The 24,264-nt window shown below is 37.5% G+C and overlaps 1 protein-coding gene across 2 annotated transcripts in view; it reads left to right on the top strand.

Annotated features, from left to right (window-relative positions):
• MASTL (microtubule associated serine/threonine kinase like) overlaps positions 1–24,264 on the top strand; it is a 39,853-nt gene that overhangs the window by 4,044 nt on the left and 11,545 nt on the right. For both annotated transcript variants that reach the window (XM_078075294.1, XM_036085616.2), the window contains exons 3-8: positions 9,725–9,864; positions 10,804–10,892; positions 16,264–16,370; positions 16,595–16,745; positions 20,278–20,450; positions 23,081–24,226. In XM_078075294.1, the coding sequence (XP_077931420.1) occupies positions 9,725–9,864; positions 10,804–10,892; positions 16,264–16,370; positions 16,595–16,745; positions 20,278–20,450; positions 23,081–24,226 (1,806 nt within the window). The remainder of the gene's footprint in view (positions 1–9,724; positions 9,865–10,803; positions 10,893–16,263; positions 16,371–16,594; positions 16,746–20,277; positions 20,451–23,080; positions 24,227–24,264) is intronic.

Here is a 24,264-nt window from a genome sequence, read left to right as displayed (position 1 = left end):
TTCTTCTTGGGGTGGGGTGGAGGTGGGGGCATGGAGGACAACACCTTGATCTTTTTTCTTTTAATGCCATCAACTGACTGGATGGGGTCCACCCAGATTATGGAGGGTCATCAGCTTTTACTCAAAGTCTACCTAAATGTTAATCTCATCTAAAACACAACTTCACAGCAACATTTAGGTTCATGTTTCACCAAATCTCTGAGTACTATGGATTAGCCAAATTGATACATAAAAATTAACTATCCCACCTCAGTCTCCTCATCTGCAAAAGGGAGATAATAATAGTACCTACCTCAGAGGTTGTTATGAAATTTTAATAGGTTAATATAAAGCATGTAGAACAGTATCTGGCACATAGTGCTAAAAATATTGGTAAGTAAAGGACATATACTAGGAATACTATATAAAGTTTGGTATATAGTAAGGAAAGTATTGGGAAGTGGTGGGTTTTGAGCATGTGCACTTTGAGAGTTGCTTGCTTTTCATTTCTTTTTTTTTTTAGATATATTTATTTATTTATTTATTTAACAGAGAGAGAGAGAGAGAGAGAGAGACAGTGAGAGAGGGAACAAAAGCAGGGGGAGTGGGAGAGGGAGAAGCAGGCTCCCTGCAGAGCAGGGAGCCCAATGTAGGGCTCGATCCCAGGACCCTGGGACCATGACCTGAGCTGAAGGCGGACACTTAACGACTGAGCCATCCAGGCACCCCTTGCTTTTCATTTCTAATGAAGAATCTGAGGGAGCGGGAATTGGTGAAGATATTTTGACTACAAATTCTGGAGATCTGACTCCTGAGATGGTCTGTGGATTAAATGTTTGGTGTCTCCAATAGCTTCTGTTCAGTATGCACAAACGGTTTTCTATGAATGGATGGGCCTTAGGATGTAGATTTTAGACCCCAAATTTGTAGTTTACCAGCAGAACACTCATTCCTTTCATAATTTGATTTGCCTTCTGGGAGTGGAATCCCTTTATCCTCGATATGCTAAAGCTCTCTTGTAAGTCTGTGGAACATAATTGTGCGACACTTCAACTTTTTGCTATATCAAAAGCTTGAAACTGAACAGAACCTGATATCCAGCTTCAGACTGTACACCTGAAAACTCAGGATAGATTATAAAAATAGAATCAACCCTAAAACTCTTTTGGTACCTGATGGTTAAATCCATTTCTAGTCTTTCAGTAAATCTGTGAGTATATTTAAACTGACATTAAATGTGGTTTCAAAGATTTAATGGGAAGACCAGAAAACTTTGGAGAATAAGAAGTTTTTCTAGGACAGTGGTGAGCTCCCTATTTAGCACCTTTTTGCATTAGGACTAATTCAGGATCAATAAAAGTTTTTACACAGTTTAAGTACATGAAATGTGATCATGTTATACTTACTATTCTACATATTTTTTTCCACTTACTGGTGACCTCATCCTTTCTAATAGCTACACAGAATTACATGGATTTATTTAGGAATTCCATAATTTTTATAACAAATGTCCTATTAATGAGTTGGTTTGGGTTCTTTTTTTTTTTTTTTAAGATTTTTTTAATTTATTTGCAATATTTGCAAGAGAGAGAATGAGAGACAGAGCATGAGAGGGAGGAGGGTCAGAGGGAGAAGCAGGCCCCCCACTGAGCAGGGAGCCTGATGCGGGACTCGATCCTGGGACTCCAGGATCATGACCTGAGCCGAAGGCAGTTGCTTAACGAACTGAGCCACCCAGGCGCCCGGTTTGGGTTCTTTTACAATTCTAAACAACACTCCAACAAATACCTTAGCATGAATTGCAGTACCTGGTTGTAATGACCTTCTCTGTAAGAGACAAGACCTGGTAATGCTGTGGGGAAGGGTTTTGAAGCAAAGATACAAATTTATATTGAGGGAATTCACCCTCAGAGTCCTTCAGGAGACCCCCTAGGTTCTAAGAAAGGCAGATATGCGGGTCTACTTTATAGGATGGTTCACTGTCTGAGAGAGTTGAAAAAGGGTGCCTGGGTGGCTCAGTTGGTTAAGCGACTGCCTTCGGCTCAGGTCATGATCCTGGAGTCCCTGGATCGAGTCCCACATCGGGCTCCCTGCGCAGGGAGTCTTGCTTCTCCCTCTGACCCTCCCCCCTCTCATGTGCTCTCTCTCTCAAATAAAAAAAAAAATCTTTAAAAAAAATACAGAGTAGCAGTAAGAAGGTGAAAACTAAATACTATAAGAATAATTGACTTTCCATCTTTTAAGCCTGTGGTGAGCCAAATCTGGCCCACTGTTTCTGCACAGTCTGTGAGCTGAGAATAGTTTTGACATTTTTAAAATGTTGAAAAAAATCGAAGGAAGAATAATATTTTGTGATACATGAAAACTATATGAAATTTGAATTTCCGTGACTAAATATATTTTATTGGAACACAACCGCATCCTTTTGTTTACTTATTATCTATGGCTGCTCTTGTGCCACATCAGAAGAGTGAGGTAGTTGCCACACAGACTATATGGCTTGCAAAGCCTAAAATATTTACTATCTGGCTCTTAACAGAAAAAGAAGGAAACATTGACGTATTCCATTCCCAAAGAAGGTAGGGAACTATTTAATCACACAGGGTATATGGAACAGTATGGAGTAAAGGCATTAGAGAGCACTAGGAAGAATTAAAAGATTAATAAGATTAAAAGATTAAAAAGATTAAAAACAATATCCTATTAGTTTCAGGTGTAAATCATAGGATTTTATAGATTATGAAATGATCCCCACAGTAAGTCTAGTTGCCATCTGTCACCAAAGTTATTGCAGTGTCATTGAATATATTTCCTGTGCTGTACTTTTCATCCCTGTGACTTATGTATTTTATAACATTTTTTTTTAGAGGGGGGCAGAGTAGAGGGAGAGAAAGAATCTTAAACAGGCTCCATGCCCAGCACAGAGCCCAATGCGGACCTCGATCTCACGACCCTGAGATCATGACCTGAGCTGAAATCGAGTTGGCCACTTAACCAACTGAGCCACCCAGGCTCCATAACATTTTTATAGAAGGAGAAAAATATATCATAAGTACATGCTGAAATTTCCAATTCAATGGGAAATTATAGAATTTTTACTCCTCATCTTTGAAAATATATAACCTATAAAAATATTTTGAAAAAAATGTATTCTTTTACCCTGACCATCTGGGTTCTTAACAACATTAACATAATTACTCGTTTGCTTTAACTTATAACATTACGTATATCTAATACTTTCAAAATAACAATATCAATATTGTTTTCTTTTAATTTTAATTCAATTAATTAACATATAATGTATTATTGGTTTCAGAGGTAAAGGTCTGTGATTCATCAGTGTTATATAATACCCAGTGCTCATTACATCACATGCCCTCCTTAATGTCCATCACCCTGTTACCCCATACCTCCACCCCCCCCACCCCCCCGCCTGCAACCCTCAGTTTGTTTCCTGAGATTAAGAGTCTCATGGTTTGTCTCCCTCTCCAGCTTCATCTTGTTTTATTTTTTCCTCTCTTCCCCTGTGATCCTCTGCCTTGTTTCTTAAATTCCATGTATCATTGAGATCGAATGATAATTGTCTTTCTCTGATTGACTAATTTTTGCTTAGCATAATACCCTCTAGTTCCATCCACGTTGTTGCAAATGACAAGATTTCAATTTTTGATGGCTGCATAATATTCCATTGTGTGTGTGTGTGTGTGTGTGTGTGTGTGTGTGTGTGTGTACACACGCATTTTCTTTATCCATCTGTCGGTGAACATCTGAGCTCTTTCCATATTTTGGCTATTGTGGACATTGCTACTATAAACATTGGGGTGCAGGTGCCCCTTCGGATCACTACATTTGTATCTTTGGGGTAAATGCCCAGTAGTGCAATTGCTGGGTTGTAGGGTAGCTCTATTTTCAACTTTTTGAGGAACCTCCATACTGTTTTCCAGAGTGGCTACGCCAGCTTGCATTCCCACCAACAGTGTAGAAGGGTTCCCCTTTCTCTGCATCCTCACCAACATCTGTCGTTTCCTGAGTTGTTATTTTTAGCCATTCTGACCAGTGTGAGGCGGTATCTCATTGTGGTTTTGATTTGTATTTCCCTGATGCCAAGGGACGTGGAGCATTTTTTTCATGTGTCTGTTGCCATTTGGATGTCTTTGGAGAAAAGTCTGTTCATGTCTTCTGCCCATTTCTTGATTGGATTATTTATTCTTTGGGTGTTGAGTTTGGTAAGTTCTTTATAGATTTTGGATACTAGCCCTTTATCTCATATGTCAGTTGCAAATATCTTCTTCCATTCTGTCAGTTGTCTTTTGGTTTTGTTGACTGTTTCCTCTACTGTGCAAAAAATTTTTATCTTGATGAAGTCCCAATAGTTCATTTTTACCCTTGCCTCCCTTGCCTTTGGAGACATGTCTAGCAAGAAGTTGCTGTGGCTGAGGTCGAAGAGGTTGCTACCTGTATTCTCCTCTAGGATTTTGATGGATTCCTGTCTCACATTTACGTCTTTCATCCACTTTGAATCTATTTTTGTGTATGGTATAAGAAAATGGTCCAGTTTCATTCTTCTGCATGTGGCTGTCCAATTTTCCCAACACCATTTGTTGAAGAGACTGTCTTTTTTCCATTGGCTATTCTTTCCTGCTTTGTTGAAGATCAGTTGACCATAGAGTTGAGGGTCCATTTCTGGGTTCCCTGTTCTGTTTCATTGGCCAATGTGTCTGTTTTTGTGCCAGTACCATACTGTCTTGATGATTACAGCTTTGTCATAGAGCTTAAAGTCCAGATTTGTGAGCCACCAGCTTTGGTTTTCTTTTTCAACATTCCTTTGGCTATTTGGGGTCTCTTCTGGTTCCATACAAATTTTAGGATTATTTGTTTGTTTCTTTGAAAAAAGTTGATGGTATTTTGATAGGGATTGCATTGAATGTATAGATTGCTCTAGGTAGCATAGACAGTTTAACAATATTTGTTCTTCCCAAAGAATCCAATCAAGAAATGGGCAGAAGACATGAACAGACATTTTTCCAAAGAAGACATCCAAATGGCCAACAGACACATGAAAAAGTGTTCAATATTGCTCGGCATCAGGGAAATCCAAATCAAAACCTCAATGAGATACCACCTCACACCAGTCAGAATGGCTAAAATTAACAAGTCAGGAAATGACAGATGTTGGCGGGGATGCGGAGAAAGGGGAACCCTCCTACACTGTTGGTGGGAATGCAAGCTGGTGCAGCCACTCTGGAAAACAGTATGGAGGTTCCTCAAAAAGTTGAAAATAGAGCTACCATATGATCCAGCAATTGCACTCCTGGGTATTTACCCCAAAGATACAAAAGTAGGGACCCGAAAGGGTACGTGCACCCCGATGTTTATAGCAGCAATGTCCACAATAGCCAAACTGTGGAAAGAGCCAAGATGTCCATCAACAGCTGAATGGATAAAGAAGATGTGGTATATATATACAATGGAATATTATGCAGCCATCAAAAGGAATGAGATCTTGCCATTTGCAACGACGTGGATGGAACTGGAGGGTATTATGTTCAGCGAAATAAGTCAAACAGAGAAAGACATGTATCATATGACCTCACTGATATGAGGAATTCTTAATCTCAGGAAACAAACTGAGGGTTGCTGGAGTGGGGGGTGGGGTGGGAGGGATGGGGTGGCTGGGTGATGGACACTGGGGAGGGTATGTGCTCTGGTAAGTGCTGTGAATTGTGCAAGACTGTTGAATCTCAGATCTGTACCTCTGAAACAAATAATGCAATATATGTTAAGAAAGAAAAAAAGAAGAAGAAGAATGTAGCAGGAGGGGAAGAATGAAGGGGGGGAAATCGGAGGGGGAGAAGAACCATGAGAGACGATGGACTCTGAAAAACAAACTGAGGGTTCTAGAGGGGAGGGGGGTGGGAGGATGGGTTAGCCTGGTGATGGGTATTGAGGAGGGCACGTTCTGCATGGAGCACTGGGTATTATGCACAAACAATGAATCATGGAACACTATATCTAAAACTAATGATGTAATGTATGGGGATTAACATAACAATAAAAAATTAAAAAAAAAAACAATATTTGTTCTTCCAATCCATGAGCATAGAACGTTTTTCCCTTTCTCTGTGTCTTCCTCAGTTTCTCTCATGAGTGTTCTATACTTTTCAGTGTACAGATCCTTTGCCTCCTTCATTAGGTTTATTCCTAGGTATCTTATGGTTTTCGGTGCAATTCTAAATGGGTTCAACTCCTTAATTTCTCTTTCTTTCTCATTGTTGGTGTATAGAAATGCAACTCATTTCTGTGCATTGATTTTATATCCTGCCACTTTGCTGAATTCCTGTATGAGTTCTAGCAATTTTGGGGTGGAGTCTTTTGGGTTTTCCACATAGAGTATCATGTCATCTGTGAAGAATGAGAGTTTGACTTCTTCTTTGCCGATTCTGATGCCTTTTATTTCTTTTCGTTGTCTGATTGCTGAGGCTAGGACTTCTAGTACTATGTTGAACAGCAGTGTTGAGAGTGGACATCCCTCCCATGTTCCTGACCTTAGGGGGAAAGCTCTCAGTTTCTCCCCACTGAGAATGATACTCACTGTGGGCTTTTCGTAGATGGCTTTTATGGTATTGAGGTATGTTCCCTCTATCCCTGCACCATGAAGAGTTTTGATCAAGAAAGGATGCTGTACTTTGTCAAATGCTTTTTCTGCATCTATTGAGAGGATCATATGGTTCTTGTCCTTTCTTTTATTAATGTAGTGTATTATATTGATTGATTTGCGGATGTTGAACCACGTTTGCAGCCCAGGAATGAATCCCACTTGGTTGTGGTGAATAATCCTTTTAATGTACCGTTGGATCCTATTGACTAGTATTTTGGTGAGAATTTTTGCATCCATGTTCATCAGGGTGATTGGTCTGTAATTTTCCTTTTTGGTGGGTTCTTTGTCTGGTTTTGGGATCAAGGTAATGCTGGCCTCATAGAAAGAGCTTGGAAGTTTTCCTTCAGAAGAATAGGTATTAATTCTTCTTTAAGTGTTTGGTAGAATTCCCCTGGGAAGCCATCCGGCCCTGGGCTCTTGTTTGTTGGGTCAATGTTGTTATACTAACACTAAAACAATTCAATTTAGGATTCAATTTAGGATTTTTTTTTTTTTTTTTGCAGTTCTTTTTATCCTTGGGATATACTATCAAAATTCTTTTTTTGTTTTTTGAAGTCACTTGAAATCATTTTTTGCTTGATTATGAAACTTAAGATAGTGCTATGGTCATTTGTTTCCCTTTTGTATCGTAGATTTCTACTTAAAAAAGGGAATCCATAAAAGTACTAGAAGAAGGGGCAATGGGTGGCTCAGTCGGTTAAGTGTCTGCCTTCAACTCAGGTCATGATCCCACGGTCCTGGGATTGAGCCCCATCGGGCTCCTTGCTCAGTGGAGAGTCTGCTTCTCCCTCTCCCTTTGCGCCTTGCCCAGCTCATACTCTCTTGCATGTGCTCTCTCTCTTAAATAAATAAAATAAAATCTTTCAAAAAAAAAAGTACTGGAAGAAAACTCATGTGAATATTTTTTAATCATAAATTGGTGTAGGTATTTTAAGTACAAAATAAAACATATATAGACACAAAATACCATTTACCTAGTCAAATAGCAAGTTTGGAGAAAATATTTTTCATAAAATACACAAAAGGCTAATTTTACTCCTATATAAACAGATTTTATACATCAATAAGAAAGAACTAAATACCCCAGTAGAAAAATGGGCAAAGAATAGAAGTGATTCACAGAAGACACATAAAAGACCAAAAATAGGGACACCTGGCTGGCTCAGTCAGTGGAGCATGTGATTCTTGATCTTAGGGTTGGAGTTCAAGCCCCATATTGGGTAGAGATTACTTAAAAATAAAATCTTTAAAAAAAAAAAATGGTGTAAAATGGGGCGCCTGGGTGGCTCAGTCAGTTAAGCGTCTGCCTTTGGCTCAGGTCATGATCCCAGAGTCCTGGAATCGAGCCCCGCATCAGGCTCCCTGCTCAGCGGGAAGCCTGCTTCTCCCTCTCCCGCTCCCCCTGCTTGTGTTCCCTCTCTCGCTGTCTCTCCTCTCTGTCAAATAAATAAATAAAATCTTTAAAAAATAATAAAATAAAATAAAAAATTTTTAAAAAATAGCGTAAAGATCCTAAATCTCCCTAAAAGTAAATAAACATTTAAACAACTCCATTTTTTCTTAGATTGACAAAAATAAAAAGGATCAATAATTATTGTTGATGAGGATGTAAGAAAATAGACATTATCATGAGCTCAAATAAAGTACCTGTTTACTTATTTATTTACCTACTACTAAATTATAAACTCTTTCAGTGCAGAGACACCTTATTCATGCTTATATTCTCAGTTCTAGCACAGTGTGTAGCACAGATTTTGGGCTTAGTAAATGTGTTAATGATTGATCTCCTCAACAAACATTGACTAACCTGTATATACCAGGGAAACTCCCGACCTAAAGAGGAAAGAAAGGACTTTGTTTTATGAAGTTCTCACTAGGCAGTATTTTATACCTTAAAACTATACAAATTTTTGAGAATAATGACTAGTGCATGTAGAAGAAGGAATAATAGAGCTTTGCAACCACATAGCAATATTGGATTCAGACAAAAATCATCTGTGGTCACATGATGCTAAGATCAGTGCTTGCAGGTTTGTTGGGAAACAGGTTTTTTACATACTCTCAATGTATTTCCCCCATTACTAATTAATTATCAAGGGGGTTAAAAAAGTACTTCTTCATTGGAGAAATCTGGAAGTCCCACCTTAACTAAGTGATCAAAGTCAACATCCCCAGTAATGGAACATGCTGACATTAGGTGTCTCATCTGGTGGGAGTGTCTCTAAGAAAGAGTCAACATTACTTATTTACAATTACTGCCAAAAATGCAAACCTGAATTGAATAATGAGGAGATAATCAAATGTCAAGAAAGACTGCCCCCCTCTAAAAGGCAAAAATCTGTCCCAGATTAAAGGAGACTAAAGAGACATGATAACTAAATACCATGGGGGTCCTGGCTTGGGCAGGGGGGTGAGAAGTCTTATCAAGGACATTTATTTAGATACTCAGAGAAATTTGAATATGGACAATATAATTAGATAATAGTATTATATTAGTGTTAAATTCCTGGAATTTTATTATGCTGTAGTTATGTAAGAATATCCTTGTTAGGAGATACATGGAAAAGAATTTTGTGGTGACAGGTCATGACCTCTTCAACTTTATTCTCCAGTTATTTAGCAAAAACTTTAAAGCTATAAATATCAGTTGTTAATGTCACATTTTTTAAACTGTTTAGTCTGAATAAAAATCATGCGTTTAAGATATTTATGTTAATAATCGTGTTCCTTTTTTAATTATGTAACAATTATGTTATTAACAAACATTTATTTCATATTCATATGTGTGGAGAGGAAGAAAGCAAATGGGCAAAATGCTCACAGGGGGTGAATCTAGATGAAGAGTATATGGAACTGTTCTTATACCTTTCTGTAAATCTGAATTTTTATTCAGATTAAACAATTTAAATTCAGTTTAAAAAAACTAAATGGCAACATGAACAAACTTGGTATTAATGTGTACTGAATGAGAGCAAGAAAATGTGTCTGTTAAAGAACAATGCTAAAAATATATAACTAATACCAAATAATGTTTTTAAAGTAATCATATTGTTTTTATTTTGTAACATTTATATTCCTTTTTGATAGGTAATGGAATATCTTATTGGTGGAGATGTCAAGTCTCTCCTACATATATATGGTTATTTTGATGAAGAGATGGCTGTGAAATATATTTCTGAAGTAGCCTTGGCTCTAGACTATCTTCACAGACACGGAATCATCCACAGGTAAAGACTGACTTTTCTACAAACTATTACTAAAAAGCACAAATAATCAAATTATGGATTAAATATTTGAGTTTGAAATATTTGCATAATCATTTGCCCATGTATCTGGATTATCTAAAGTTTGGTAGTAACTTGTGTGAGTTTAGAAATTCCATCAACTCGGGGCACCTGGGTGACTCAGTTCGTTAAGCGTCTGCCTTCAGCTCAGGTCATGATCCCAGGGTCCTGGGATCGAGCCCCACATCGGGCTCCCTGCTCAGCAGGAGGCCCGCTTCTCCCTCTCCCACTCCCCCCTGCTTGTGTTCCTGCTCTCGCTGTTTCTCTCTCTGTCAAATAAATAAATAAAATCTTAAAAATAAATAAATAAATAAATAAAAGCACTAAGTTTTCAAAAAAAGTATAAATTCCATCAACTCTTCTTTTGTCTCCCCTCCCTGTGCTTTGAATATGTTCCGTTTAGCATGGGTACACCATTTGTTGTGAAGAATATTGAATCTTTTTTCCACTCCCTACCATCATATAAAAGTGCTCTACTTTATAATGCCAACTGACTTGCAGTGCGCAAAGAAAGTCATGTTCTAAGTGGCTCTTCTCAGTTAAGGCTTAATCTTACCCTCCATGAAAGAGGTAAATATGATTTTGGTGTGGCCTGAGGTTTATTTTATCGAATGAGGTTTATTTGTTGTAATGAACTATCTTATGAATAATGCCAAAGATAATCTAGTATTAAATCAGTTAACTTTCTCATAGGTTCAAATCTACAGAAGATTATTTACTTTTGAGAGTCGTTTTTCGCACTTTCAAAGCCAACAATAAGTGCCTTATTTTAGAGAAAATAGGGTTTGATTTTTCTGTAACTTTCTGGGTTTTTCCCTGCTAATTCTAACATCAACACTAGCTCTTTTTTAATTATCTGCTATTTGTCTTTTGTATGTGCAGGGATTTGAAACCAGACAATATGCTTATTTCTAATGAAGGTCATATTAAACTAACAGATTTTGGCCTTTCCAAAGTTACTTTGAATAGAGGTAAGAAAAATAGCAGGTAAGTACCTTTTTAAAAACCCAACAACTAAAAAAATAAATACCCAACAACTACATACTATTAACTTACACTATTTTGTTAGTTAATAATGCTAAAATTTGATGATTATTTGTTCCAAAAAAGACTAGAAAGGTATAATGATATTTCCTTTCAATTGAAGATGAAAAATGGAAGAAAAAAAAAAGATGAGAAACGGAAATCATTCCTAAATCATCAAGGGTGCTCAGAGATCTTTGGATCTTCAAAGAGGAACTCACAATTTCTGTTCTTCTGACTTTTCTTCTCTACTGAAACTGGTTTGACCAATTAAACATCAGTAAAATGACTAAAATAACTATAACATGATAAACAGTAATACCTACAGAACTTATTCACACTGATAGGACCACCACCAAGACCTTGATAAACAAGGGGCAAAGAAACTGATCACAATCCACACACACATACACACACACATATATATGGGAGTATGTTAATTTCGCTACTGGTAATGAAAGAAATGCTAATTTAAAAAATAACGAGTGAATCATTTCACACTGTTAAGCTAGGCAAAAAAAAAAAGAGAACTGAAGATCTAAAATTAATGAGACTGCAAAAGCACAGTTAGTTTTTTCAGAAACATTGTAAATTAGCACGGTACTTTCCAACGGATATCTACCAATGTGTTTTAAGAAACAAAAGAGTTTAATTCTTTTTGACCTAATTAGTCTATCTTGGAATTTATTCTAAGGAAATGGTTCAAGAGAACAAAATATATGAATAAAACTTTGTAGCAGCATTGTTTCTAATAGGGAGAAACTAGAAATTACTTAAGTTTATCATAGAAACATGGATACTTGAGAGCTTATCAATTTGGTAGCATATTGTATTCTCTATTAAAATGGTAGCAGATAGAAATAAAAACAGGATAGCAAAAACCTGGGCTTATAACTTAAAAACCACGGGATTATAATTATTTGAAAATAAATACAGATCTATAGTTCTTTATCTGCAAGTACAAATTTCAAAAACTTTTGAATACCTGAAGATTTTCATTTAGTTTGATAAAAATCTGACCTGAGCTGATATGGGCTATGTATGGTTTTTATTACTCCCATTTCATGTAACTACTCAGATTCTTCACAGCAGTAATAATAATATTTGAGTACACGTGGCTAGATGAGATGCCACTAGGGATGTTCCTTACTGTACAGTATACTGGATATTTACCCAAAGAAAACAAAAATACTAATTTGAAAAGATAATGTGCATCCTTATGTTGATTGCAACAGCATTTCCAATAGCCCAGATAGGGAAGCAATCCAAGTGTCCATCAATAGATGAATGGATAAAGAAGATCTGGCGTAAACACACACACACACACACACACACACACACACACACACACACACACACACTAGAATATTACTCAGCCATAAAAAAGAATGCGGTCTTGCCATTTGTGACAACATGGACAGACCTGGAGGGTATTATGCTAAGTGAAATAAGTCATACAGAAAGACAAGTACCATATGATTTCACTTAATATCATGGAATCTAAAACAAAACAGACAAAAAAAGTGGAGACAGGGCGCCTGGGTGGCTCAGTTGGTTGGGCGACTGCCTTTGGCTCAGGTCATGATCCTGGAGTCCCGGGATCGAGTCCCGCATCGGGCTTCCTGCTCGGCGGGGGTCTGCTTCTCCCTCTGACCCTCCTCCCTCTCATATGCTCTCTCTCTCTCTCATTCTCGCTCTCTCAAATAAATAAATAAAATCTTTAAAAAAAAAAAAAGAGACAGAGAACAAACTGATGATGGTGGGGGAGAACAGGCAAAAGGGCAAAATGTGTGAAAGGGAGGGGGAGACACAGGCTTCCAGTATGGAATGAATAAGTCATAGGGATGAAAAGTACAGGATAGCAAATATAGACAATAATACTGTAAAAGCATTGTATGGTGACAGACGGTAGCTACACTTGTGGTGAGCATAGTATAACGTATAGAGTTGTTGAATCACTAGGTTGTGCAACTGAAACTAAGGTAAAATTGTGTGTCATACCTCAATAAAAAAACAACAAAAAAATAAAAAACCACTATATATCTATCACATTACCTTTCTAAAATCTAAACATCTTTTAATTGTGAGGCAAAGCTAACTCCTTGGGTTTCAGATAAGATATTGGAAAAAGTCATAAATCAGATAAATTTTGTGTTATGGTGATTAACAGTTTAATATTTTTTATTTTATTTTTTTCCTATCTGATGATTTATTTAAAATTTGGCTCCCATGGTGAACCTGCCTGGCTCAGTTGGTAGAGCATGCAACTCTTGATATGGGGGTCATGAGTTCCATCCCCACATTGAGTAGATGGCTTACATAAAAAATAAAAATAATAAAAATAAATAAAATAAAATACAATTTGCCTCCCAAATAATTCTACATTTGTATTAGTATAAATAGTAATATGACAAACATCTTTTAAGTATACAGATTCTGAATTTGGTTTTTCTCTTTTTTTAATAGTAGTAAAAAATTCATAATATAAAATTTACCATTTTTAGAAAGTGAATTTTTTTTAAGTTCAGTAGTATTAACTCTATTCACAATGTTGTGCAACAGATCTCTAGAACTATTTCATCTTGCAAAACTGAAACACTATACCCTGATTTCCCCTCCCCCCAGCCCCGGCAACCACAATTCTATTTTCTGTATCTGTGAGTTTGATTACTTTAGGCACCTCATATGAGTAGAATCATAGAGTATTTGTTGTTTTGTGACTGACTTATATCACTTAGCATAATGTCCTCAAGGTTCATCCATATCGCAGCATGTAACAGGATTTCCTTCTTTTTAAAGGCTTAATAACATTCCATTATACAGATATATGCCACTTTTTTTATCCATTCATGTGTCAGTAGACATTTGGGTTGCTTCTACCTCCTGGCTATTGTGAATTATGCAATGAACATGAATGTATAAATACCTCTTAAAGACATTGCTGTCAATTCTTTCCTGTATATACCCAGTTGTGGAATTCCTGGGTCATATAGGAATTCTATTTTTAATTTTTTGAGGAGCTTCCATTGTGTTTTTCATAGTGGCTGCACTATTTAACATTCCCTCCAGCAATGTACAGCATTCCAGTTTCTCCGCGTTCTTGCCAACACTACTTATTTTCTGTTTTTTGATACTAGCCATCCTAATGGGTATGACATAATATTTCATTATAGTTTTGGTTTGCCTTTTTCTGTTGATTACTAATGTTGAGCATCTTTTCATAATCATGTTGTCTGTGTTATCTTTGGAGAAATATCTGTCCAAATCCATTGTCTACTTTTAGATAATTAGATAATTATTTTTTTAATTGTTGTTGGGTTGTAGTCCTTTATATACTCTGTACATTAACCCCTTATCAGATAACTGATTTGCAGATATTTCCTCCCATTCTTACGTTCTTTTCATTCTGTTGATTGTCTCCTTTGATATGCAGAAGTTTTTAAGTTTGACATAGCCCCATTTGTCTATTTTTGCTTTTTGCCTGTGCCTTTGGAATCCTATCCAAGAAATCACTGCCATATTTTTAACATTTAATTTATAAAAGATTCTTTTTTAAAAAAGATTTATTTATTTTTATTTTAGAGAGAGAGAGAGCGTGGGCACATGAGCAGGGGGAGGGGCAGAGGGAGAGAGGCAGAGGCTCCCACAACTCTGAGACCACCACCTGAGCTGAAATCAAGAGTCAGTCGCCCAGCCACTTGAGCCACCCAGGCGCCCCTAATTTATGAAATATTCTTTAAGATGTTTATTGTTACCTGTTAGTCCTTATTTCTTCATCAATGTGTGATATAAATAAAATTTGTTAAGTTCAAATTTTCAGCTTACCTTTAAAAGTCTGATATCACATAGGAGGGCACCTGGCTGACTCAGTCGGTGGAAGATACTGATATCAGGATTGTGAGTTCGAGCCCCACACTGGGTGTAGAGATTACTTAAAAATAAAATCTTTTAAAAAAAGTCTGATACCACATAGAATATTATACTTTTCCTACCATTTGTGGTGGGGGGCGTGTGATTATTTTTTTAAATTATTTTTTAAGGGGCGCCTGGGTGGTTCAGTTGGTTGGGCATCTGCCTTCAGCTCAGGTCATGATCCCAGGGTCCTGGGATTAAGTACCACATCAGTCTCCCTGCTTGGCGGGGAGACTGCTTCTCCCTCTCCCTCTGCCTGCCACTCCCCCTGCTTTTACATTCTCTCTCTCTGTGTCAGGTAAATAAAAAATCTTAAAATAGGGGCGCCTGGGTGGCTCAGTCGTTAGGTGTCTGCCTTCGGCTCAGGTCATGATCTCAGAGTCCTGGGATCGAGTCCCACATCACGCTCCCTGCTCAGTAGGGAGCCTGCTTCTCCCTCCCCCACCCCCCCACCCCCCGCGCCGCTTCTGTTCCCTCTCTCACTGTCGCTCTCTCTGTCAAATAAATAAATAAATTTTTTTAAAAACCTTTAAATAAATAAATAATTTTTTAAAGTAATCTCTTTACCCAACCTAGGGCTCTAACTCCTGACCCGGAGATCAAGAGTCACATGCTCTACCACCTGACAGGCACCCACCATTTTTGATATCTAAAGAAAACAGTACATTATGTGTGAATGTTGAATTATTTTACAAAGTTATGCAGTGAAACTGATAAAAATTCTGCATCAATTTCTATCTTGACCTACACTTGCACATGTTAGTTAATGGGGGGCCCATAATTTGTACTAATTCCTTAAATAGCTTGTGATTTTGAAATTTTAATTTATATTCCTAATATTCCTTTCTTAATTTTTCTTACCATATCTTTTTCTAGTATTTGATTTACCAAGAATTATTTTGTTGCCAGTTAGATAATACTCTTGTTTGGTGATTGAGTACTCCCTAATTTGGGTCATTACTGTGTTCTATTCATTCCAGAGCAAGACTCTATTCTATCAAAGTTTAATGATTTCAATCAGTTGCTTTTTTTTAAATAGGGAAATATTTATCTCTTTTTTTTTTTTTTTTTTTGACCCCTTTCACCCATTTCTCCTATCCCCCACCCCTGCCTCTGGCATCCCACGCAAACTGTTCTCTGTACCTGTGAGCTTAGTTTTGTTTTGTTTCTTAAGATTCCATATATAATAGAGATCATATAGTATTTGTCTTTCTCTGTCTGCTTGGTTGTATATGTTTACTCTGTGGCATGGTGGCGTCTCTGGATATGTTCATCTTACACAAGCCAGTGTTATAGATAATGTTAATGTGGAAAAGGGACAAAGTTCAGAACAGATGATTAGTGGCTAGTAAGACAATAACATTGAAGTTTTTAAAGAATTTCATATACTTTTCTTTCCATACATAGACATCAATATGATGGATATCCTTACAACACCATCAATGGCTAAACCTAGACAAGATTATTCAAGAACCCCAGGACAAGTGTTATCTCTCATCAGCTCTTTGGGATTTGTAAGTACTTGATTAGAAAAAAGTCACATGACATGCCCTTTCGTGATTGCCGTTTAAAATTTTAAATGCTTTTTTTAAATAAATGTTCAAAATAAATTTAAATATCAAGCATGTTGAGTTACTTTAACATTATCTACTTAGGTGGTATAACAGTCTATGTATTTAGGTGATGTTTTCGTGGAGGTAAATCTTAGCATTTGTTTTTGTTTTTCTCTCTTTAATAGTACACACCAGTTGCAGAAAAAAACAAAGACTCTGCAAATATTATTTCAACCCATGTATCTGAAACATCGCAGCTTTCTCAAGGACTAATTTGTCCTATGTCTGTAGATCACAGGGATACTACTCCTTATTCTAGCAAACTACTAAACTCATGTGAGTATAAAAGAAAAGGTAGTTTATGCCATTAAGTGTGTCTTTTGAGGAACAAAATGTTTTTGAATTTTTAAATTTCTAATATGGGGGGCGCCTGGGTGGCTCAGTCATTAAGCATCTGCCATCGGCTCAGGTCATGATCCCAGGGTTCTGGGATCGAGCCCTGCATCGGGCTCCCTGCTCCGCGGGAAGCCTGCTTCTCTCTCTCCCACTCCCCCTGCTTGTGTTCCCTCTCTCGCTATGTCTCTCTCTGTCAAATAAATAAATAAATAAAATCTTAAAAAAAAAAAATTTCTAATATGGGTTTGAAATACAAATACTTGAACAGTCTGTGGCATTCCTATCGTGTAAATGCCATTTCTGACACAGATTGTTGCAGATCTTTTTTTTTTTTTTTTTTTTTTTTTTTTTTTTTTTAAAGATTTATTTATTTGACAGAGAGAGACACAGCGAGAGAGGGAACACAAGCAGGGGGAGTGGGAGAGGGAGAAGCAGGCTTCCCGCCGAGCAGGGAGCCCGATGCGGGGCTTGATCCCAGGACCCTGAGATCATGACCTGAGCCGAAGGCAGACGCCTAACGACTGAGCCACCCAGGCGCCCCTTTTTTTTTTTTTTAAATAAAGATTTTATTTTAAGTAATCTCTATATCCAACATAGGGCTGGGGCTTACAACCCCGAGATCAAGAGTCACATGCTCTACTCACTGAACCAGCCAGGCGCCCCTATTGTAGATCTTTAAGTCAACAGAATAAAATACCTAGCTAATGAGACATTCCTCAGTTAGCTTGGTATTAGAATGATCATTGGGTAAATTTCACTATACTGGGTCTATGGAAATATTAAATAGAGAAGATGTAGTACCTATAATATTTTGTGTCTTTATAAAATTATTTCCAAAAGATTTTGAAATAAAATAGTTGAAGTAAAGATATAATTTTTCATTAGCTCACAATGAAAAACAAAAGTTAAGTAGTAGAGGAAGAGAATGGGACATTTGTATAGCACTTAACTTCACTTTTTATAACTTAGCAATGGTGGATGATTTAGATTTCTGCACTCGATGTTCTTCATCTTGGGAATGTGAATAATGATGCTTTGAAGAGCAATTAGTGTTACATGTTTTCGTAGATGTTACCTCATTTTGAATTTGGTCCTCAAATCTGTACATATCCAGGATATCTCCCTTACAAATGAGAAAATTAATGTTTGAAAATAGTTACACACTAGAAGTGGGTAAGCCAAGTCCTGATTGCAACTATAATTATCTGTCCACTGACCCTTTCTTCCAAAGTCAATGAGTCTTATTTCTTCTGTCAAAATCACTTCTGTGGAAATCAAAATGGCTGAAAAACATAAATAGCTTTGATAATAAAAACTACTAAAATACAGAATATGCAGATGTTACTACAGCCTTATTCTTAAATGAAAGTAATTGCATCTCCCTTAGTTGTTTTTTAAATCTAGTCAGAAGTAAATCAGGGCAAGGCACTGCTGGTCACCGAGTGGATATCAAGATGAATAAGAGAGGTCCTTGCCTCAGAAGAACTTGTAATTCTGTGTTGATTACATGTGTAAAGGGATAACAATAGCAATCCTCTAAAATAAAATCGCAAGAAGGATACTGTGATACAACACAGAAAGTGTTAAATGCTAACTGGGAAAATGAGGAATGGTTCTCAATGAAGATATAGCAATAGCTCCAAATGTATTGGAAAAGGGCATTTCGGATAGAGGCATGAACAAAGGCACAGACACTTGGAAGTATTCCATCTTCAGACAATGGGGACTAAACGTGTTATGTGAGAATGGGAAGCATGGGCAAGGGGAAAGGAAGCTTAGCAGGTAGATGGGGAAGGATCAAGTGTCATTACAGGGAACCTAGAATTTAAGCTGTAGAAAAAGGGGAGTCCTCAAAAGTTCCAAAGAGGGGTGCCTGGTGGCTCAGATGGTTAAGCGTCTTCCTTAGGCTCCAGTCGTGATCCCACGGTCCTGGGATCGAGTTCCACATTGGGCTCCCTGCTCAATGAGGAGCCTGCTTCTCCCTCTCCCTCTGCCCCTGCTTGTGCTCTCTCTCTCTCTCTGTCAAATAAATAAATAAAATCTTAAAAAAAAAAAACAAACAGGGCGCCTGGGTGGCTCAGTTGGTTGAGCGACTGCCTTTGGCTCAGGTCATGATCCTGGAGTCCCAGGATCGAGCCCCACATCAGGCTCCCTGCTCGGTGGGGAGCCTGCTTCTCCCTCTCCCACTCCCCCTGCTTGTGTTCCCTCTGTCACTGTGTCTCTCTCTGTCAAATAAATAAATAAAATCTTCAAAAACCAAACAAACAAACAAAAAAACACAAAAGTTCCAAAGGAATGGTCTGATCATATTACTGATCCAGAAAGAACTCTTTAGCAAATATACAGTATGCAGATGGCATTGGGGTAAACACAAATTTCCACATTCCTGCGGCGGGTGGCAAGCTGAGCAGTTTAGTCAAATATCAAGGTCAGTGTCCAATGAGTTTGAGGAATTTCATTGAGAGGGTTTATGTACCAAAAATAAAGCTGCTTTAGATGGCCATTGAAATTCTATTTCTAGTTTTAAAGTTCCAAGATTCATTAAATCAAAAAATTGTAAGAATTTACTTGAGATTAAAGTCATGAGTTCCCCTTCTTTGGGAAAGAAAAGACAAGATATATATATCTTTTTATATACATAGAAAATCTGTATATACACATATTATGATCTTTAGTAAAAGCCTATTGTGTCTCATAAGTTCAGGAACAACAGTTTTTAGCATCATTATATGATAGACAAACATGTATCATGTAGGTGATGCTGCTTTCTTGTACTGGCTTGCTGTTAGCCAATTCACTGTTACTTGTTTTACCCAGTAGTATAAAAAGTCCCTTATGGATGTAGATAATTCACTCTTGTGAGCACATAAGCCTCAACATTAGAATAAAGCTATGTTTTTTATTTGAGAGAGAGAGAGAGCACAGGTGGGGAGGGGAGGGAGAGGGAGAGAGCATTTCAAGCAGACTCCATCCTAAGCCTGGAGCCTGATGCGAGGATCCATTTCATGACCCAGAGATCACGACCTGAGTGGAAACCTAAGAGTCAGATCCTTAACTGATTGTGCCACCCAGGTGCCCCTAAAGCTATGGTTTTAATTAAATACAAATTGAACTGAGTAAATTTAGTCACATTCCTATCTTATATCATATCTGGATATAGCATATCAATAATGCTCCTTTACAAGAAGAGTTTCAAAGTGGATAATGGATTTCCTCCTAATTACAGCCCAGTTCTTTTGTCCTGATTTTCACCTGTGAATGTTGAGGGTTTGCTTTTTTTTCCCTAAATGTTCACAACAGTACTTGTATGTCCAAAACACCTGAGCCATCCTGGCAGATCGGATAATGTTTACACAGGCAGAGCTCTGATGTACAATATTTAATACTTTGCCTAATTATCTGGAAAGATTCAAGTTTGGTGAGGAACTCAGAAAGATGTGACATAAGCCCCAATATTTTTTCTTCCCTACAGGTCTTGAAACAGTTGCCTCCAATCCCGGGATGCCTGTGAAGTGCCTAACGTCTAATCTCCTGCAGTCCAGGAGAAGGCTGGCTACATCCAGTGCCAGCAGCCAGTCCCACACCTTCGTATCCAGTGCGGAGTCTGAGTGCCACAGCAGCCCCCGGTGGGAGAAGGACTGCCAGGTTAGAGTGACAGTTATCCCAACCCCAGCCTCTTTCCTATGCACATTAACGGTGGAGACACTTTATACCTTTCCATGTACATTCTATAAGGAAATGAAACTGTTACATGAATGGCAGTCAAGGTAGTCTTCATTTCCATGTATAATCTGTCAAATTATTTTTAAATATTTCATTTCTCATTCAAATGCAGAATTATTCATGATTAATATATAATGAGCTTGCAGAAAAATGATAGTAAATATTTGGTTCAGGGCATCTAGATGGGCTTTTTTTATTTATTTATTTATTTTTTAAAGATTTTATTTATTTATTTGACAGAGAGAGACAGCGAGAGAGGGAACACAAGCAGGGGGAGTGGGAGAGGGAGAAGCAGGCTTCCCGCCGAGCAGGGAGCCTGATGCGGGGCTCGATCCCAGGACCCTAGGATCATGACCTGAGCCGAAGGCAGACGCTTAACAACTGAGCCATCCAGGCGCCCCCATTTTTTTTTCTTTAATTCCCTACCATGACACAGACACTACCTTATTGTGCTTTTTTTTTTTAAGTATTATTTTAAAACTTATACTACCTCCTTCTATACCGTATTCTGCCAGTTTCTCATTTAATGGAATGGTAACTCTTCCAGATCCCAGAAATAACTTTTAGACCACAAGGTAATATAGGTGTGCCTTTAGAAGTATTTATTCTAAGGACCTTTGCTTGCTAAGTGAATGGAGTTACTTAAAGTTATTTTACTTAACTATATATTCTGCTTTTGCCTTTTTTAAGCTATTAAAGCTAGTAAGTATTAAAGCTGAGAGGAACTGAAGTTTTATTTATTTATTTATTTATTTTTAGATTTTATTTATTTGACAGAAAGAGACACAGCGAGAGAGGGAACACAAGCAGGGGGAGTGGGAGAAGGAGAAGCAGGCTTCCCGCTGAGGAGGGAGCCGGATGCGGGGCTCAATCCCAGGACCCTGGGATCATGACCTGAGCCGAAGGCAGCCGCTTAATGACTGAGCCACCCAGGCGCCCAAGTTTTAAATTATAACAAAGTTTCCTTCATAGACTGCAGATAAAATAATGTTAGATTAGAATAATGGCAATACGCAAAAAGTAAACCTTCTGTTGAGTAAATAATTTGGATTGTATTTACTCCTTATTCTCAGTAATATGATTTTCTTCATTGTTGGATATTTGTGTTCTAGAAGTAAAGTCAGATTCTTTTTTAGTGAAGTCAGTGTTTCTTGATCTTTTTTCCTTCTCTTATAGGCTGCTCTACAGGTAATACACGCTACAGGATAAACAGATTTCCTTTCCTAATAACTTGTTTCACCTCTTTGCTGTTCAAGAAGGCATATTGTATAATATTTCAAACCATACACAGCTTTACCTTCTCCCTACCACTTCTGTATCCGTGGGGAATGCAATGATTGGATTATAGTAGTGCTTCTCAAGTTATGATCAGAGGAGTGACAATGGACCACAAGGGAACCCTGATAAACCCTGTGCTAATCCCTGGATGATCTGTGCCTGCAGATCTATGAGTTGTAATTTAGGGATTTTTGTTATTGTTGTTCATGACTAAGCACTCATTATTACTAAGTAAGTTAATAAAGTCTGATTTTTACATACCAAAAATAGGCAGTATTTGAGTTTATTGAAGACACACTCTTACTGAGTAATCTTGTAAAAATCCTGATTACCATACACCAATGTATGATACTCTGTATAAAACTCTGATCACACAAAAGCACCTGCAGATAGTTAGAATTCAAACAGATTTTAAGGAAAGTGGTTTGTTATCAATGCCTCATCATTTCATCTTGACAGTGGATTTTAATTCCTGTTATTTTGGGGTTTTAATTATAAATCATGATTAGTTTAGCTTTATCTTTATCAGCTTGGTTTTATTATACTTGTACGAAATGATACCTGTTTACATTAACAAAATTTTTGTCTATAATTTTCCATTAACTGTATTTTAAGTCCTGTGCATTTTGTAATTCAAAACAGAATCGTCTATACCCATATTGCAAAGAAAATATCTATATAATATAGCGTTACCCTCGACTTTGCCTGAAAATGTTGCTTATTAATTTGTCCTAGCTAAAGAACATGTATCAAATATGTATTATAGAGGGGCGCCTGGGTGGCTCAGTCGTTAAGCACCTGCCTTCGGCTCAGGTCATGATCCCAGGGTCCTAGGATCGAGCCCCGCATTGGGCTCCCTGCTCCGTGGGAAGCCTGCTTCTCCCTCTCCCACGCCCCCTGCTTGTGTTCCCTCTCTCGCTGTGTCTCTCTCAAATAAATAAATAAAATCTTAAAAAAAAAAGAAAACATGTATTATAGAATATCAAATACATATTATACAAATACATATTAAATTATGAAAAGACATATTAAAGAATAGTTTATTTGAATTTTAGACCAGTGTTTCACTCAAAATATATATAAAAACATGCTTTAATTGTTTATATTGCTCTTTAATTCTCTGTTATCATTGTTCTTTTGTTCCAATGGAAAGTGGGAATAGGTAGCGTAGTAGTTTATGGAGTCATTTATCCCACCTAAGTTAAGAGAGGTTTTAAAAGGTTCAAGAATCTCAGTTTTATACAACTAAAAAAGTGTTTTTTCCTCCCTCTCAGGAAAGTGACGATGCACTGGGCTCTACAGTGATGAGTTGGAATATAATAGAAAAGCCTTCATGTACAAAATCTACCGATTCCATTGAAACCAAAGATTTCAATAAAAAGGATCTTGAGTTAGCGCTTTCTCCCATTCATAACAGCAGTACCATTCCTGAGACTGGAAGCTCTTGTGTAAACCTGGCTAAAAAATGCTTCCCCGGGGAAGTTTCTTGGGAAGCAAAAGAACTGGATATAAATAATATTCATGTGGCCACTGACACAGCACAGTCTGGTTTTCACCAGTCAGAGGAGTGGGCTGTGGATTCTGGTGATAGAACTGAAGAGCACCTCGGAAAAAGAGGTTTTAAAAGAAATTTTGAGTTAGTTGACTCCAGTCCTTGGCAGAACATCATACAGAATAAAAAAAACTGTATAGAGCAGAAGTCTAGAAATGAAATGAGCGATGGTTATATAAATCAAAGGACAGGCTTAACAACTGAAGTCCAAGACCTGAAGCTATCGGTATGTGGTCAGCAAAGTGACTGTGCTGATAAGGAGAACATGGTCAATTCTTTCATTGATAAACCACACACCCCAGAAAAATCACCTACCCCGATGATAGCAAAAAACCTTCTGTGTGAACTGGATGAGGATTGTGACAAGAATAACAAGAAGGACCTCCTAAGTTCTAGTTTTCTATGTTCCGACGATGAGAGAGCTTCTAAAAGTATTTGTATAGACTCCGATTCATCTTTTCCCGGAATTTCTATCATGGAAAGTTCATTAGAAAGGCAGTCCTTAGATCCAGATAAAAGCATCAAAGAATCCTCTTTTGAAGAATCAAATATTGAAGACCTACTTACCGTATCACCCAGCTGGCAGGAAAATACCTTGCCGAAAGGTGATGAGAATCCTGCTGTCCAAGGCAGTAGCCAAAAAATGTTAGCTCCGTCTTCGGAGGTGTTGAAAACATTAACCTTATCTAAAAGAAATGCTGTAGCTTTTCGAAGTTTTAACAGTCATATCAATGCGTCCAGAAACTCAGAACCATCCGAAATGAGCATTACCTCTTTAGATGGAATGGATATTTCCTGTGTTTATAGTGGTTCATATCCCATGGCTATAACCCCTAATCAAAAAGGAACATCCTATATGCCATATCAGGTATGTTCTAACTTTTTGACACTTTGTCGTTAGATTTT

This window comes from Halichoerus grypus, chromosome 6 (assembly GCF_964656455.1).
Source record: "Halichoerus grypus chromosome 6, mHalGry1.hap1.1, whole genome shotgun sequence".
NCBI lineage: Eukaryota > Metazoa > Chordata > Mammalia > Carnivora > Phocidae > Halichoerus > Halichoerus grypus.
The sequence above is the reverse complement of the archived record's forward strand: the minus strand, read 5'-3'. Positions and strand labels throughout refer to the sequence as shown.